Raw genomic sequence first — 20122 nt, 5'->3', positions numbered from 1 at the left:
GTGTTCTAAGGTATAGGAAACCCAATGTAACTCAGTGTAACATTTCCTAATAGATTGATAGTAACTGAGATGAGCGTTTTTACAGGAATTAACAAATTATAACTGGAAATAGACAATAATTATGGAAATTAACTGTGGATGGAAAATTTCCATAGAAACTATTTGTAATTGAAGTTTTTTTAAATTCTAATTTTTTTCATGAAAATAAGGTAAATAATAGAAATAGTATCATTTTTCTGTCACTTTTGTTCTTTCATCTCTAATTTCTCCTTCCCATTTAGCTCTTATTTCTTTCGTATCAAATTATATTATGTGTTCATTTATTCATTCAGTCATTTGGCAAGTATTAATTGAACAATTATTTTTCTGTTCAGGTATTTATAGCATTGCTTAGAATTTCATAATTTCAGATTTCTAGAAAACTAGGTCTGCTGGCTCTAACAGGACTAAAATGCACACCTGACTTGGTAACTAGAATTAAAAATAATATTTTCAAAATATTGTACAATTTTCTTTCAGAATTTTATCCTAGCAACAAGTGTGAGCAAGACTGATTGTTTCCATTTGACAGAGAAAGGACGTAAGTCCTTAGGATGAAGTGATCCAAAGCTAGGTTGCACAGTCAGAATTAGAATTTTACCAAGAAAACTGTGTTCTCTCTCACTATGCTCTACATACAGTTGGCAGGTGATAGAGTGGATTAAAAGGTCTAATTGCAATATGGAATTAATCTTTGTATTCTTAGTGGCTTTTGAAAATTACAGTTTAAGAATGGATCTGGAGCTTCCCTGGTGGCGCAGTGGTTGAGAGTCCGCCTGCCAATGCAGGGGACGCGGGTTAGTGCCCCAGTCCGGGAAGATCCCACGTGCCGCGGAGCGGCTGGGCCCGTGAGCCATGGCCGCTGAGCCTGCGCGTCCAGAGCCTGTGCTCCGCAACGGGAGAGGCCACAACAGTGAGAGGCCCGCATGCTTCAAAAAAAAAAAAAAAAAAAGAATGGATCTGACTAAAACAGCGCTGAGGACATACGTTCATTTAATTCTAAACTCTGTGATATCCCAAATATGCCTAAGATAATACATCTTGATTTTGCAGCTTAGAATCGCAGAGTAAATTAAGAAATATCTTAGTGTGGAAAATTTGGATCTGATTTCAGACATAGTTGTCTAATTTACTGTGATTACCAAAATAGTGCATCATAATTTACAGAACACATTTGATTGTATTGCAATAGAGACATTGATTCTTGAGCTAATGAATTGATATTCCTACAAGGGATATAAGTCTCTATAAGGGAAGTAATAAATCCTATAATTTCAATATATAGTAACTTTGTTCTTGCCACATGTCTCAGTGTTTATTGACATCATTTAAAATATGCAAAGTAAAAGTTGATTTCCTAAGATTTAAAACACAGTATATAATACCCTTAAGGGAGGGGTGCACAAAGTATTTTGCTAATATGAGACACAATTCTGCCAATGATAAAAAGAAATTAATAGAGACCTGCTAAAATACAGGAACACAGGACTGTTTAAAGTCTGTTATAGAGGAACAATTATTAGGAAATTACAGAAATTAAAGACAAAATTATAAGAATAGGGAGCATATAAAATAAGACTAAAAAGAAAAAAAAAGAATTTATTAGTTAGGATAGACTGGGCTATGAGGTGCTAAGAAATAAACCATGAAGAATCTTAATGGCTCAAACACAACACAAATTTATTTCTTACACAAAATTCAGTGTGGATCTGGCAACTCTCCAGGGCAGCTCTCCTTCATGTTACGACTAAGAGACTTTCTCTACCTTGTACTCCTGTCACCTTAATGTATGGATTTCTGGGTTATCTGGAAAGGAGATAGTGTTGGAGGTTTATATAGGATGGTTATAAGGTCAAAATCTGGTCGCATGGCTCTAACATAACTTTAGGGGAGTCTGTGATATGAAGGTTAATGAGAAAATTTCTATGAGAAAAAGTTGAAGATCTGGGGTTATGAAACAGAAAGAATCTTTTCTCCAAGTCAGATAACCTTGTGAGGCACACTCTGAGGAACTTGTCATGGCTCTTGGGTATCAGCGATTGAAATGCTTTCACACATGATTAATGGTGATGTAGAAGATAGAACAATTTGAATATAGGGAAAGGGAAAAAAGTAGTGGATCACTGAGGAGCCATTTGCTTGACACAGTGAGGAGGACTGGTGTGATAGAGTTAAGATGGTGTGATTAAAACCTTTGAAATAAAGAAGTGACAATTTAAGTTTCTACAGAAATTGGGATATATTTGGCATGGTATAAGACTGAGAGATATTCTCAGAACTATAATAAAAGTACTGGTAGTTCTGGTAAGTATTCTGAATGTTTCAGAAAGCAGTTAACAAAAAGGAAATGATATTTCTTAGGGCAAACAAATGATGCAGCTTAAGTGAGAAAATGATAATTAGGGCAGAAGGGAATGACCAGGTAGGACTTCATTTTAACATCTTGAATAACTTGGGGTTATTCATTCTAAGATATAAAAGATTTTTAATTTCATTATTCTCCAAGACTTTTCTCAAATTTGTGAAACAAATTTGAGAAAAGTCTGAGTCTTTTAGAAACAATGGTACCGTTTTATAGGAAAATGATGAAAACAACAGCTTCATAAAAATTCAAAGGCTGATTTCATGTTTACTTTACATTGTATATCGGTGTATGTTTTTATAAAATGCAAACAAATTAAGATGTAACTGCACCAAGAGTTTTTTTGCTTTTTAATATTTTTACCCCAGAGTATATCACAGTATACATGGAAGTAATAATGGTCATTTTATTTTACAAATGTAATGATGTTGTTGTTATGAAGAAAAAAAAAGAAGGGGAAAATTTACTTAGTGAATGCATTTTAGAGTAATAGTTGTAAAAATAAATCTGAATTTGTAATCATAATAGTGAAAGGAAAATGAGTTGCCAGAGGAAACAAAGGTTTATAGTAATATTGTAAAGCAATTATAATTTCATTAAAAATTAATTTGTTTAATTGACATTTCTCTAAACTTATTTTTCTTTAATCCTTGTCATTATTTATATACCTCTAGCCATTATAATATAAATTACATTAACTTATACATTAATTAAGTTGAATTGATTGGTTTATATCCATGGATTTTGAATACTGCATTAGATTTCTGTTGATTGTAAAGCACTTTATTTACTTGGAATTTCTTTATAGTCCAGCTATATGCAGTACAAACTGATATGTGAATGGCTGAGCAGGATAAAATATTCCAATTTTGTCTTTAATTTTGCAAGTGATTTAGGTAAAATAAAAAGATTTTTCTAAATTTTGTATTGATCTAACCAGAGAGATAAATTCATTTGAAAACCTTTATATCCAAAAGATAAGTTAGCAAACATGCCAAACTGAAGAAATGAGCTGATTCTTTTCTGGCTTGACTCTCATCCACCTACAAATATTTTTCTGATTTATACCCTAGTGATATTTTCTTGTTCTCTATATTTTAGGTGAAATTAATATTGACATGTATTTGATATTTATGAATATATTTATTTTGTGACTATATGTTTTTATTATAGAGTATTAGTCAATATTGTGTTTTTTAAACTAATTTTTCAGAGACTAGGAAATGGGACTATATAGCTTTATAGATCACTGTAGGTATTTAAGCACTAAAGAAATTTCTCTTGGTGACAAAACACTTCTAACTGGTTATGTTCTTATATTAATATTGCTGAAATGTTTGTCCTTCTTTCTCTCGAATCACGTAACACTGCTTTTATTTTAGTTGTTAAAATATAATTTTTTTTTACTGTATTACATAAAAACATAAACTTAATCTTTCAAATAGTTAGGAGGTTCTAATTTTATAAGGAGAAAAAGGTACTCTACAATTGCTTGTGGTGTGCCACGTCTGCCTGTGCTGTTGTATTTCTCTGTCCCTTAATGCAAAGTCCGTTAATATGAAAATAATTCAGTAAGTGGAATTATATTGCTTCCCAAAATAGTTCCAATGTGATACTCTTAACAAATGAAATATAAAAAGTATTTAAATAACTATGGCTTTCTCCTCAATAAGTCAGAACATGCACTATTTTGTGTACTATACTGTTGTATTCAACAAGTTCAAAATTCAAGACAGTTTGTTACTTGCATTGTACCTAACATACTGAAAATTCTCAATAAGTAATTATTGATTGAGTAAATTATTGATATGCTCAAGACTGTGCCAAGTACTGTAGGAACTGCAAAGGGAGAATAATTGCACCATATTTACCTTCAAAATGATGTAAATAAGAGAACTATTACAAACCACGTGGGAAGAAATTAATGTTAACCACATGAAGATGAGGAAGTCTTCCTAAAGGGAATGGAATGTTAGTTGGACCTTGATGGAAGTATAAATAAAAGAAATTTGGTTCAACTTGCAACTGCGTAAAAGAAAGAAAATATCAAGGAAAATTTGAAAAGTTAAGACTTTTTTTTAACATTATCAAAGAGCATACATAGTGAAGGATCATTTGTATGTGAAAAGAATTCCAGATAGGGAAAGTAGATTATTAGGAATTATTTGCTTTCATTTTACAGAAAAGTGAATCATGGCTTAAAGAATTTAGTTTACTTGTTTGAGATTCCATAGAAAATAGCAAAAACGGGAGCACACCTGTTTGAGAAGTTTTAAGGAAACTCGTCTAGAGCTCGCTTTCAAAACTATACATGCTCATTTATGATCAAACATCTAGTAAAATGCTAGTAACCTTAAAAAAAAATAGGTCTTGGAGGCTTCCCTGGTGGCGCAGTGGTTGAGAGTCCGCCTGCCAATGCAGGGGACACGGGTTTGTGCCCCGGTCCGGGAAGATCCCACATGCTGCGGAGCGGCTGGGCCTGTGAGCCATGTCCGCTGAGCCTGCACGTCCGGAGCCTGTGCTCCGCAACGGGAGAGGCCCCAACAGTGAGAGGCCCAAGTACTGCAAAAAAAAAGAAAAAGGTCTTGATATTTAAGGATTTCCTTCAATATCTCTAGAATCTGGCACGTGCGAGCATGCGTGCACACACGTCACGTGAAGGGAAGCTTTATGGAGAAACTTTTATTCTTCAGGTAAAATATATGTTTAAATCTTAGATCTTAGTTCTGCCACTTTTTGTGTCATGATCAAGTTATTTAATTTTTCTCACCCTCGGGTTTTTCATCTGTAAAACAATGCTTGCCTTTCTGGCTGTTAGGATCCATTAGAAATTTTTTTTTTTTTTTTTTTTTTACAGTGAATTCTCAGCAGAGTGGTTAGGATGATTTTCCTAAAATGTGTATTTAAGCATGTCACTTTCCAGTGATTTCTAAATTCCTTACCTGCCTCAAAGTTATGATCAAATGATCTAGACCCCATACCTCTAACCTCTTGTACCATGCACCTCACCTCTATGCTCCAACCTTTCCAGCCTTCTCTCTGCCCCACTCACATATCAGTCTCACATCCATTGTAGATGATATGCCTATATTTTGTCCTTTGTTGAGAATATTTTTTCCTTCCAGTTTTCATATAGCTGCTTATAATTCATTCCTCAGCCCTTATGACACCTTTAGAAAGGCCTTCCCTGCCCTTCTCATGTAGAGTAGCTGCCTCCTACAACCAGTAAATATTATGTTGATATTTTTTAAAATATCGTATATAATTAGCTGAAATTACCTTGGTTTTTTTTTTTTTTTTTTTTTTTTTTTTGCGGTACGCGGGCCTCTCACTGCTGTGGCCTCTCCCGTTGCGGAGCACAGGCTCCGGACGCGCAGGCTCAGCGGCCATGGCTCACGGGCCCAGCCACTCTGCGGCAAGTGGGATCTTCCCGAACCGGGGCACGAGCCCGTGTCCCCTGCATCGGCAAGCGAACTCTCAACCACTGCGCTACCAGGGAAGCCCTCATTTGTATATTTATTGTCTAGATCGGAAACTTCTCTCTTTCGATCATTATTGTTAATTTAGTACTTTCCCTGCAGTTGGTAAGCCGTCAATAAATATTGTTGAATAAGGGAATAAATTACTTTTTGTTACCAGAATTATGAGCCCAATATGGAAAATTGAGGGAAAAGATATAGAAAATATCCAATAAATCTTTAACATAGGCAATATATACACCATTTCAGTATGTATGATCTTAGTCAATTCCTTGTTTATGTATTATTAAAAAATAAACATTGATTAAAAAAAAAAACAACTCACAATACTTTCCGCCTGTAGATATTGCTCTGGAATCTAACATAATAATTTGAAACCAAATTAGATCATGAGCCATGCGTCGTCTATATAAACAGTATATGTGTAGTGAACTGCTCTTTGCCCAAAACGAGGTCTGACCTTTGCCCTCAGGTTCTGAGAGGTAATTTATGTCATACCTGATAGGAGTATCTTTGTTTAGAGTCCAGGGGTGACCACACTGGATCTTAGAGTGGAGCTGGACACATCAGAAAATATCAGGGTGGGGCAGCCCACGTCAGAAAAAGAAGCATATGATTTACGGTAAAAGCTTCAGGTCATTTATTGTCAGACGAGGCTGAGAGCAACCATGTAAGCAATCAATCAGTCAATCGATCATACCTATGTAATGAAGTCGAGTAAAAATCTCTGGACACTAAAGCTTCAATGAGCTTCCCTTGTTGGCAGTACTCTGCTTGTGTTGTCATATGTCAATGCTAGGAGAGTAATACATCATGTGTACAAGGGAAGCTTTGCATTTGGAACCCTCCCAGACTCTGTCTTCCTTTGGCTGATTTTTGACCTGTACCCTTTACCTGTAGTAAATTATAATGATGAGTAGAGCTTTCAGTGAGTTCTGTGAGTCCTTCCAGTGAATGATTGTACTTGAGGGTGTTTTTGTGAACACTCCAAACTTGCTGTTGGTGTCAGAAGTCAGGGAAATTTGGAGGACTGTTCCCTTAGACTTTGCAGTTTGGCTAGCTCTGGGTATATACCATTAGAGGAAAGAAGCTCATAATTGTCTTATAGATTTGAAGATTTTAGATATGAATGGAATTACAGAGAATAGCTGTTCTAATATTTTATTTCATGGAAGGGTATCAGGGAGGTTATGATTTGCTTCGGTTCACAGACTTGGTTTGGTGGCTGGGTTAGGGTTAGAAATCAGATTTATCAGTCCCAATCTTTTGAATTTCCCACTATGCTATATTATATAACACAAGGTTGGCATGATAAGTATCATTGGATATATTTGATACCTATTTTAGAAATAAAATTATGACAATTTTTAAATTATAAATCAGTAAAACATTCATCAATTTCATAATATCTGATATACAAATATAAACCTAGAATAAAACTTAAGGCTTAACTATATGAAATCTATCTGTGCCTAAAAATACGCATTTTTCACTAGAGTAGCTATCCTGATCTGAATGGTATTTATGGTACACTTTCTGGTCACTGGTTTAACAAGCTTACATATTAGGTTTTCTTTGGCAATTCATTGTATATTGGCTAGAATAGTGATGGAAGATTCATAAAATTCTCAGAGACATATACACTAATAATGGTGAAAAGTAAGCACTTCCATTGAGGCTAAAATGACAGCTTTAACAACAACAAAAAAAGCACACCTCGGCAATCTTAGACAACTAAACTGGTGTAGAGGTAGCAATTAAGTTCTTAAACATTCCCTCTGTACTACACATGAATACTTTTTCTGGATAACAAATTTTCCCTAAAACATCTGATAGTTTTAAAAAATTGATGTTCTAAAAAGGAGACTATTTTTTGTCATCAAAAGAGTTTGGCAATAAGACATCTCATTCCCAGATAATTGAGATATTATTATAATATCATAAGTAAGATATTATTAGGTAAATGAGATATTATTTTCCATATACTATAATGATACAGCATAGCACTAGAGATTCTGAAAACACAAGAACTCTGCTCATATGTAGCACCGAGTCTTATGGGGGTCTTATGTTCTGTGAAAACCAGCATATATTGCACATAAAGGGAGTTTTTAAGGGAAAGGCTTTTAAACTTTCCTATCATTATCAAAAAGCATTTTTTTAGCACCTGTTATAAATAATGTTGTAAAAAAAAAAAAGCCTGTGATATAATAAAGTATAAGTATGTTACTTTGTGTTTGCTCTTTAGGTATTTGGGGCAAGTGGATAGACTCAGTGCAATGAAAGAAATGCAAATGGCATTTCCAGGAAACAATCAATAAATATGTTTGTTTTTAATAATAAGTTTTCAGGAAGCAATTTGGTAGATAGATACAGATCAGATTGTTGGGGTTTGAATGACAATAGAGTTAGTGTTTGTTCTATAGACATACACCATTGTCATCTTTTCATGTGTTAGGCAATGAGGGAATATATACAAATTATTGACTACTTCAATGAGAGTAATCTCAGAGTAGTACGTAGAAAGAATTATAAGTGAAAGTTGAAGAATTGGAATGGTTCTTGGCAAAAAGTTGACAGGTACACCAATAAGAATATAATGAAGTACGCTTCTTAACTGTGGAATGCTCAGTTCCCCTGGTACACAGAGAAGAATGAAGGGTAGAAATAATGATCTCACTCATATATATATATATATATTTTAAACATCTTTATTGGAGCAAAATTGCTTTACAATGGTGTGTTAGTTTCTGCTTTATAACAAAGTGAATCAGCTATACATATTATATCCCCATATCTCTTCCCTGTTGCATCTCCCTCCCACCCTCCCTATCCCACAAAAATATTAGAATTCCAAATATTTTAATTGTGATAGCACTCTTTTCCACATTACCACGTTCAGCTCAAGCCAATTACACACAATGTAATTGTGGTATTTTATTGGATGGATCTTGCTTTCATTGAACTTGAGTGCTATATAATAATTATTTATTTGTGTTGCTTTATTGACAGTGACACAAACTGATGTAGTCAAGTGCAGAATCAAAGAGACGGCATCTGTAATGTTGGTTGTCTTTTGTCGTGAAAGTAGAATCCCAAGAGACATTATTTTTTCTCCATATCTTAAATGATGAGAAGAAAAAAAATGCATTTTTAAACTAATAATCATTATATATTTTAATTTTGAATCATGGAGTTTGCTAATTATATATTTATACTCCCTAGTTTTCTATTTTTATAACTTAATAATAAAAATTACTTTTAATTTATTCCCTTGCATAGATTAAAATGAAAATGTTCAGAGTTTACTTTAAAATTTTGTATGAATTCAGATATAGATTTATAATCCACATAAAATCTATGGACATATGAATCCATATAAATGTTAACTTTTCCTAAAAAATTGAAATATTATAACATGATTTTTAAGTTTTAGTATTTTAGTATTGTACTATTTGAATAACATAAAATCATTTACCTTTTATTAGTGTAAAGAGTAGAGTTAGCAGCTCTGGGCATAGCTTTAGGAATCTCATTTTGCTATTTTTTTACATTTAAATATGAAAAAATATGCATAATCAAAACAAAATATGCGTTGTGTATGTGTTTGGACTTGTAATGGGAAGACTTATGAGTAAGGACTGAAAGAATGAAGACAAATTTTTGAAAATATGTATTAAAAGTGTATTTTGATGTATGCAGATCCATAAGGTTAATCAGTACTTAGCAAAGAGCAGGCTGTGTCTGGAAATACTTTGTGTCTACCATGTCGAAGGGTGAAGGTAACTCTATTGTAGTGATTTTATATATGCTTTATTTATCCAGTCAGGAAATCAAAACCAAATAACTCCTCAGAGCAGTAATTACGAAGTATTGTCATTTTAATTTCTCTTTCCAAAAAATAGCAGTGAAATCGTATCATTAAAATTATATGCATGTATTGGTGTATTATCCTCTTTCCCACTGCATATATGGGTGTGAACAACTCAACTTTTATCAAAATGTATGTACCCAGCCTATTCAGATGTCTGCTTTGGATGATTTCTGTACCTTGTCCCTTTATGTCTCTCATTTTTTACAATTCATGTAATTATCTTTCTGGGATAATACGAATTATTTAAAGATGTATACCAAGTTACTTGACTTTATCTTTTTTTCCCAATTAAAAAAAGCCATTGTAATTAATTGTAAAGCCAGTCTCAGAATGTATTTTAGACAGGAAAGTTTCACTGAGGGTCTTCTACAGTAGCTACATCATATGTTTTCAATAATAAAATGACATTTTCTTTTTAGTCAATCTGTGGAAACCCCTATGATTAGATTAGTAGAGAATGAAGCACATATCCTAGCAGCACCTGATCATAATGGAGAATGACTAGAAGATTTAAACTAGATTAACTATCTCTTATGAACTTGAATAATTCTCTCTTCACTTTTAGACTAAATAATGATCAGAGCAGTTCTGCTGTGCCATTAAAAATTACATAAACAAGTATTGAAGTCTAGAGCCTCTCATATCTTGCCTTTTAGATATTTTAAGGCTACTTGGAAAGTGCTTTGACTAAAATATAACAGCATAGAAATGCAATTAGTAACATCTTTATAATACCACAATTAGTGAATGTTTTAATAATTCAATAATTTCCTTTGATGGAATTATTTCTTCTATAAGCAACACTTCCTATGTAGTAACATGTCCCAGCTTCGTATATTTTTCACAGGATCATAATTATTATATTTATTGCAATAAAAAGACAAGGCCTAAGGGTTATGGGATGGTTACATATTAATAGAGTGATCAGAGCTTGTCTTTTCAACTCTGTAGCTTCAGAAGTTCAACTTTATTCTTTCAGCCAGTAGCAACCAAATTCTGGAGAACTAATTCACAGTAACGAAACACAAGAGACTGACTTATAAATAATGGTACCTACTTTATTTATAAAAGAGATTGGTATTTCTTTACAAGAATACAGTTATCTTTAAGTTCTATGAGGAAAGAAAACATGCCTGTTAGGTTCATTGTTAAATCCCCAGAGATTAGAAAATTGATTTTTGAATTAATTCATTAATAACTACTTAGTTTACTCTTAATGGCTTAAAGTCATTTGGGAGATTTCATGACTAATTAGTAATCTTGATAGATTTTTAAATGTCTGCTTAGGGAATACTTAGTAATAATTGTGCTTCATTTAATATCCAATTTATTAATATTATGAATTAGTAAAAAATTAGTATTTCCTTACAATTAAATAATCAACTCTTCTCATAATACCCACATAAATCTTACATAAAAATGAATTAGAATATGTATTAAATTAAATTTTCCATGGCCTTTAAGCATTGGTTTAGATATTATATAATAAAATTCTTCTCGGTGTTTCATTACAACACCAAGCCTAACATATCAATTTACCTTAAATGTTTTAGCCACTTTTAAAGAAGAAAATTATGCATTTTACAATGATTCAAGAGCAAATCAATATGCTTACCCTAAAACTGGTTACAAATGTGCTCACGCTAGGAATTTACATTTCCTTTTACCATTTGCCTTCGTTCTCTTTGCTAATGTGAAACTTTTCATCTTTCACTGGGATTTCAGAAATACTTGAGTCTATTTTTGCACTTCCCTAGGACTTACTTATTATACTAGACTTAAAAGAAAAAGAAAGTCTTCTCTTAAATTTGCACTTTCTGGGTTGTTGACTAGATAAATTTTTGTGTAGTCATTGGAATTTGCTATACATTCAGAGACGATTCACACTCAAGATTCTGACCATCAGGTTGGACTTTCCTTTTTTAATTAAACTTTACATTCTATGTCCTTATGCCTTTATTTATTTTTTAAATTCAAGCCCAGCTTTTAATTTTGTGCAATATTGGTGCTCCCTCCCCAAATTATTTGCTTTTAAAGTTTCAACTGCAATTGTTATATAAACAGTTTTCCTGTTATTATGATATATATGCCTGGTATATTAATGTTATTAGAAACCCATGGGCTTTCATTATTCTATCTTTATTATACAGAGCTACCTAGGTTTTTATCTACCAGAGGATGAGAGACTATTGTTAGTTATCACTTCTAGATATTCCATTAATTTATCAAATGTCTGAAGCACACAGTTGTGCCCTTTTAGATACAGGTCTGACTATTAGTATTAATTAAACGCTGGACTCCTTTTCCACTTGGTGGTTATGTGTGACCATTATTGCTGATCAGTCCTTTGTATCCCTGGTACAGAACTACTTTTGATGCTACTACTTTACTTACAAGTCTTTCCTTGCACAGATCAAAAAAAGTGCATGTCTTCATATTATAAACATACGTAAGATTAGAAAAAATACCCGTATGTTTAGCTATTTATTAAAAACAATAGACATTGAAGATATTCTAGCCTGTTTGTGTTTTTTGTGTGTATATCATTAATGCCTCTTTATATCCTTCACATTAACTTTTCTGTTTGATTAACTCTTAGTTTTTGACAGACTCAGATTGTTTCATTTAGCCATAATGATTATTGTTTGTTTGTTTGTGTGTGTTTGTGTTTTTTATTTGCGGTACGCGGGCCTCTCACTGTTGTGGCCTCTCCCGTTGCGGAGCACAGGCTCCGGACGCGCAGGCTCAGCGGCCATGGCTCACGGGCCCAGTCGCTCTGCGGCACGTGGGATCTTCCCGGACCGGGGCACGAACCCGTGTCCCCTGCATCGGCGGGCGGAATTCTCAACCACTGCACCACCAGGGAAGCCCTGTTTGTTTGTTTTTTGATGATCATAATGTCAGAAGTTAGCCAGGGAGAAGCCATTTAGGTTGCTTTCTTAGCCTTTCAAAACTTCCTCCAACTTCTTTTTTAGACAAATCTTGTTTTCTGGCAACAAAAGAATGTTCCAGAAATAGTCTGTATTTTTTCTTTCCTTCTTTTTTTCCCTAATAATTAAGGAGCCCTGGTTCTTTTTTGTTGGTGGATACTGGGTAATGAGTTTCTGGACTTCCCCTAAGTGCTGGCTGAGGGCAAAAGCACTGTTGCTGCTATTGGTCTTTTTTAAGGAGAGATCTGGAAAAGATATTTCTTTTAGGTCTGTGAGTTCACACTGACTTTTCTTCTGTAACATCACGTTGGCGCATCTACTCTCTTTTTTATATGATGTTTCACCAACTTCAAAGACTCCATTCCATTAAAAAGAAAGTTGCTTTGTAAGCAAGATATCAAAGCAAGGCAATTTAGAATAAGTATATTGAAGAACACCTCCTCTAGACCAGTGGTCGATGGGCTCCTGCTAGACTAAATGTCAAGGGTCACCTGCAAAATGAGAAAATCAAAACAATGTAATGAATTTTCCAAATTTAATTTGTTCACTTTGTTGGTGTTACTTTCTTCAATTAAATGTTTGGGATAATGGTGACAGAGTTTTTAAGTATTTCCTTGTTACAAAAATAAAATCTTTTTAAACTTTATTTTCAAACTGAGGATGGATGTATTAACTGTCAAAATTCAAAAGAGGGTTGAACAATCCAACCTTGAAAAGATCATGTATGCTGCTGGACCTCAGGAACTGCTGGAATCAGGAACCAGAAGGTCTACTACTATGACACTTGTCATTTTTCCAGTAGACTTACTCTGGTCTTAACCATGCAATGAAATCCAAGGCCCCTGTGATGTGCATCTTGCAATATCTATCACCAAACAGAAATTTTTCTCATTTTTCTGAGAGGGCTATGATCAGCGAGTTTGGTTAAAACACTCATCTTGGACCATCCACCAAGGACAGGAAGTCTGGCTCGTGTAAGAACCTGGTATCTTCTTCTATAGCTAGGTGGATTGAGTGGGGTGATTCCAAATGAAAGGGAGAAATGCTATGCAAAACGTAGAAGCTTACGTTGAGGAAGATGTCCTTACTTGGCATAATTACAAAAACATATGCCAGGCACTCATTTACTTCCTTTGTTCCGATCTTCATTGCTTTCTAAGTGTTGTTGGTTGTGTAAGTTTGCTGGGGCTGCCATAACAAAATACCACAAACTGGATGGCTTAAACAGCAGAAATTTATTTTCTTGCAGTTCTAGAGGCTGGAAGTCTAAGATCAAAGTGTAGGCAAGTTTAGTTTCTCCTGAAGCCTCTTTCCTTGGCTTGCAGATGGCTGCCTTCTTCCTATGTCCTCCCACGGTTGTCCCTCTGTCTGCGTTGTCTGTCCTAATATCCTCTTCTTATAAGAACACCAGTCATATTACATTAAGGCCCACACTTGTGAGTTGATTTAACTGTAACTTCTTCTTTAAGGATACTCTCTTCAAAAATAATCAGCTTCCAAGGTACTGGGGGTTAAGACTTCAGTTTATGAATTTTGGATGAAAACAGTTAAGACCGTAATATTGGTCAATGAAATTCAAAATACAAGTATAAAATTGTTTAGGCTAATTTGGAGCTGTATCAATGACTACACTTTCACCATTAAACAATTTTTTTTACCAACGTATTCTTGACTACCTGACTAAAATTCTCTTATTTGGATACTGCTTAATAAACCCTAATAATATTAGTATCCTTATAACATCTCCCTTTTCTAAACTCTTAATTTTCCACAATCAACTTCAGTTATATTTCTTTTGTTGTCTCAATATTCTGTTTTGAATTTTTGAGAATGGCAGCCTATCTTTTGTTGCCTATATTTATAACATCTTTTTATTGCTATATACATAAGCAACTTATTCTCACTGGTTATCCCTGCCACATTATATCATAGAACTTCCAAGAAACAGTTGATTTTGTTTATAGTTTAAATTATTAGATCCCTTGTAATTAATACAGATACAATGTAATACAATGCAATCCATTATAGTAATCGTTCCCTATAATTTTCATTGACAGATAAAAAGCACTTATATTTGGCAATATTTATCACCTTTGAAACTACTGTGCTCTATTCACAGATAACATGTGTTTCTAAAGTTTAATAATGTTTAATTCTATTTTTTACAGTGAGAGTGGTTTATTTAAAAGTTTCAGTATCCTTACTTTCAATCCCAGGAACTAAGGTGTCCATTTGACAACGCCATTAGGCTTTCTCTAATGAATATTTACTTCTTTAGATATAAATTATGGTAACATTCAAATCAGTGGACAAAGTAATCTGAAATGTTGTGGTATCATTTAACATTTAGGTTGTTTTTCTTGATGTTCTATTTTTTGTACTTTTGTTATTTCCATCATAGTCTCTAAGAGTAAATTCTTGCTTTCTTAACATATTCACTACCAATCTATATACAGATATGCAAATCAGGACTGTATTCCTCCTTCAAGAATTTCTACCTCTGCACATCACTGTTTTCCCTCAAGATTTCTCAATATACTCTTCTAGTTTACTGTGCTATTTGCCCTCTTGAGAAAAAATGAAAGGGTAACATGATCTAGCTCTGATATTTATGACTTTATGAAAATCAATAATTTTTAATCTAATTGATATTTATTTCTCCCATTCATTCCTCCTAATCTAAAGCAAATGATTGGGAAACAGTAACTGGATTTCCCCTCCCTTCCAAGCATAGTTTAAATTAATATTTCAGGGTTGGCACTGTATACAAAGTTTGAGAAACAATTCATTAAATGTGTCAGAAGACTGTTACACAAATTGGAAAGATAAATATTAGAAAAAGAATCTAAAGTTTTAGTTCACAGACTTCTGTACATTTGAAAAACCTCTTTGTGCATTTTTAATGGGAGTTAAAATTTTTATAATTATTGAAATTTTTATTGGGCTGATAATTTTAAAGCTCATAAAATAAACAATTTCTGGGGTTCAGTTACAGCATTTCCTTTGTAATTTTGAGTACTTTTTCGCTTCATGGCATCTACATGTGGATATTTCCTCAGGTTCTCAGAGTTTTGGTTTCTGACTATTGATTTTGCTTTTTCTTCAGGATGTTTTGAATAATTTGGGATCTTGTGAACTGGATGAAGATGATCTAATGCTTGATTTGGAATTTTTAGAGGAACAGAATCTTCATCCTTCAGGTAAATATTGAATAAATGCACAATATCATACAACTCTGGTCCAAGTCATTTAGCTTTCGTTGATAAGCTAAATATTGTTTAGGCTGCATTCAGTCTTTTCAATCCCCAGTTTCTGTATTCTGTGTGCAAGGCACATGCTAGGTACCCTGGACACATTATTCTGGTGATCTTACAATCTATTATGAAAATATAAATTTGGTTGGAAGATAATTATTAAATAAGAAAAAATTATAAAACAAAAGTTCTTTCAAAGAGGGAAATTCTAATGAAACAGTTAACGATAAAGTTAATATTTTCTTTTCTGGCAGGGGGGAGACAACAATTATAATCCCATTTTTCATTTATTTTATATAACCAAACGAAAGTTTGGTGGACCAAGTTTACTCTTTCAAATCTTAGCCACCTCAGTAATAACTATTGTGGTTAATGTTAATGTGATAAGGTTGACCTCAAAATTAGTAATTACCAATAGCAACCACAAGTACACACTCATAAACACATACACACACACACACACACAGGGTTATAGTGTGAGATAAATAAATTCTTGCTGAATGAATGAAGAAGGGAGCCCACTATATTTGTAAAAGTTTAAATTTGTATTAAGGCATAAAGTGTAATGTCTTCAAATACCAAAATTATTCCTTCTGTAGGACATAGGAATTAATTGTTCACTCAAATTTAGATATTTGACTAGAAAGGCAAGTTTTTATTTAGTTTTTACTACTAATAATACCTTGAACTTAGTTATTTTCAAGTTAAAGTAGAAGTAACATTAAAGCTTTAAAATCTTGAGTCATACTGCATACATTTAAGAAAACCAACCTCTTGGAATTTATTGTCCATGTTTTTAACTTATAGGAATTAGACATAATCTCTGAGGTTGTTTCCAGCGGTAATACTTTATGATGAATTTTTGTTCATGCAGTATTTTTATATTATAAATAATGTCATAGTAACAATTGTCAAAAGAAGGAAATAACAATGTATGTATTTTTTTACACTCTTATTTTAGGCTAATATCAAAAAGGAGCTAAATAAAAATTTTTTCTGCTTAAATGTATATTTAGGATAACCATTTCTTGAGACATTCTTCCTGCAGTTGATTTGACAGATACTCTTTTAAAAATGTAGATTTTTCTCACTTTTATGCAGGTACCTTATACAATTTCATCATTCATGTGTATTTGTATTGAAAGAGTCACACATGGTGACAATGTATACATTTTGGTGGGAAATATGTCAGTATCTAGCAAAACTATACATACATTTATCTTTAGATCCAGCTATCCAACATCTAGTAATTTAATCCTAACACACTGGAAATATACAAATTAATATATGCAAATAACGATTTATTGCAAAATACTTGCAAAAACAAAATATTGGAAAACCTCAAATGTCCTTCAGTAGGACATTGGTTGAATATACAATGGTACACTAAGCAGTCATTAAAAGGAATAATGATGGTGTCGATATGTGCTATAGCATGATTGTAAAGGTGAAGAACTTTGCAGTGATGAATTAGACAGGCAGTACCTAAGGTCACTGATCACTAACTTCACTACAAGTGTAACAACTAGACATTTTGTCCCTCTTAATGCAATGACTAGAGAAGTACACAGCAGTACCACTCCTGCCCACAAGTACTTAAATCTATTTGTCTCTTGATTAAATAATGATTTTACGGGAAATATTGGGGTGAGGAGAGAGGAAATGTTAAATGGAATGATGGGATTGCCAGCAAGCAAACATAGGTATGGGGCATTCTACAGGGTAAATGGTCTGGTTTCTTCAACAAATAAATGGCATGTTAAAAAGGGGAGGGGTATTGTAGATTAAAAGAGCAAATGCCATGTGACATCTTTGTGTCAAAACATAAAAACACTATGCAAATATATTTCAGAGTTTATCAGAGAAGTTTGAATAGTGATGGAATTATTATCACAGAATTATTTTTATTTTGTTGGGTGCTAAATATTTTTCTTTGGTTTTGTCTTTGAGGAAAACTCTTCATAGAGACGCATGTGGTTGAAATAATATGGTATCTGAGATTTGCTTTACCAACAGTATGGAGGAGGGAATAGATGAAACAATGTTGGTAAATTATTGAAAATTATCAAAGCTCGGAAATAGGTGCTTGGGGTGAAACTTTCATTGATGAGTTGTAATGTTTTCTCTATTTTAGGTATTTTTAAAGATTTTCACAATAAAAATAAAACCAAGTAATAAGTAAGCAGAATTATAGACAACATAGACATCTCAGCTGCGTTTGTTAGGCAACCATGATAAAGAGCAAAGAATGCCTTAAAAATATAAAAGAGTTAGCTCAATTTATTTGCTTGGGAACAAAAATGAACATTTGTAAACTTTAATTTCTCTTTTATAAAATAATGAGTGCAATGAACTTTATTAGTTTATTTTAAAAAGTGATATAACAAATACGATGAATCTCCTGAATCTGCCTCAAGGTGTAGATAACTTGGTTGAAACCAGAACTAGGGTACCTTATGAATCAACTGAGTTAACCAAATTGTTCATAAGATAAATGATGTTACTTTGCATATCTGAAGTACAGTTATAATAAGTGAGATAGTCCTTAAAGTGACTTGGGTTTGTTTAATGTTACTTAATAAAATGAAAACCTATTTCACTTTGGATGCCACATTATGGGGTTTGAAAAAAGCCACAAATATCTCTTTATGTACATTAGCTCAGAAAGAAGAATTTTTGGTTGAATTGGTTTTATACAATTTGTTTTTTTTTAAGCAACATAATTAAAGGTCTTATCAGAATATAAGAAGCTTATTATTGATAAATGATACTGGTAAAAAGCTCATTAATACTAAACATTCTAAAATACTGGTTTAAATAAAAGTCATTTTCAAAAGTCTGAACACTAAAATAATGGTACCATTTAATTCTACTACTTACGTTACTGTGGACATCTTTTAATGTTCTTCTTATTTGATTCTTGCTATCTGTATTTTCATCTAAAAATGAATTATATGTTTTCAGTTAGATTTTCAAAAGTTGACCAGTGCAGTGAACAATATGAATAATGTTTCATGAATCCTTTTAATATGTAAATATATCTATGGAGTCCTAAATTAACACACTTCCTTCCTAAAAAAGAGGTAGTATGAGTAAATAGTAGTATAAATAAAATATCTGTTTTAAAGTGCAGTAAGTGGATATTATCTTTTTTTTTTTTTAATGAAAGCAAGAAAGGACAATTTCAATGAAAAAAAGGTGTATGAATTCAAAATGAGTTCCCAAAAGGAGACTTGCCTTAAGGAGAAAAAATAAAAGCAACTATTCTGAATAACTTACTCTGATCTTGGCATTATCTAATATTATCTTTTAAATTCTAATATAAAATCTAAGATTTTAGATTAAAAAGCCTGTGGATATGCCTTCCAGATGTCTTTTATTATGTTTTCTTCAATTAATGTTTAAATTACTTTTCTGGAAATTTTTTTATGTTCAGTTAATATGCATCATGTTTAAACATAGGATTATCAATTTGTTTAATACCAGACATTCCATTTCCCCTGTAGTAAATTATTATATTTACTGTTTTTCTGTTTAATGCATCATTTATAATGTACATATGACCAGTTATTTTTTAATTAAAAAATATGAGATGCTATCAGTTATAATTTGATAAATTAAAAAGTATATTAGTGACCTTCCCACTTTTTATCTTTCTTTACTGTCTTATTCATGTTGATATGGTGGTGTTTTTGCCACAGATGGAGTCATGCAAGATATTAGCAGTGATGTTGGTTAGATATACCTCAACAGCCTTTTGAAAAATAAAAGTACTAACAAGATTTACTAGCATTTAGTATCTCTAAGACTCAAACAGGTGCCCTGAAAATTTTATTTACCCTGAAATGCATGTTATGAACTACATAATCTGTCAAAGGAAAAATACCAGAAATATATTTTTGCCTAGTTTTCTTTATGTAGTTTTACATTTTTGTGATTAGGATTTTTTTCTATTAATTTAAGCATCTTACAAAATAATCATTCAAGAAAATAAGGTAGTGATTAAAGAAGGATATGAAAAATAAAATGAAGCCACAGATAAGTTTGGCACACAAAATGTATACTAGTATTACCTCAGAGACCCAAACATGTTACTTGGAGTATACTACTAGCATATGTGAAGAAAGAAACAGAACCAATTGCATGATTAAAAATATATACCATCGGGCTTCCCTGGTGGCGCA

The 20122-nt window shown here is 32.7% G+C and overlaps 1 protein-coding gene across 4 annotated transcripts in view; it reads left to right on the top strand.

The window, feature by feature from the left end:
• The window catches only part of CCSER1 (coiled-coil serine rich protein 1), a 1259018-nt gene that overhangs the window by 253025 nt on the left and 985871 nt on the right, over positions 1-20122 (top strand). For all 4 annotated transcript variants that reach the window (XM_022582337.2, XM_022582338.2, XM_022582336.2 and 1 more), the window contains one exon: positions 15791-15884. In XM_022582337.2, coding sequence (XP_022438045.1) covers positions 15791-15884 — 94 coding nt within the window. The remainder of the gene's footprint in view (positions 1-15790; positions 15885-20122) is intronic.

This window comes from Delphinapterus leucas, chromosome 5 (genome assembly GCF_059928025.1).
Source record: "Delphinapterus leucas isolate spDelLeu-1000000601 "Yukka" chromosome 5, BTC_Dleu_Yukka2, whole genome shotgun sequence".
NCBI lineage: Eukaryota > Metazoa > Chordata > Mammalia > Artiodactyla > Monodontidae > Delphinapterus > Delphinapterus leucas.
This window is presented reverse-complemented; position numbering and strand designations above follow the sequence as displayed.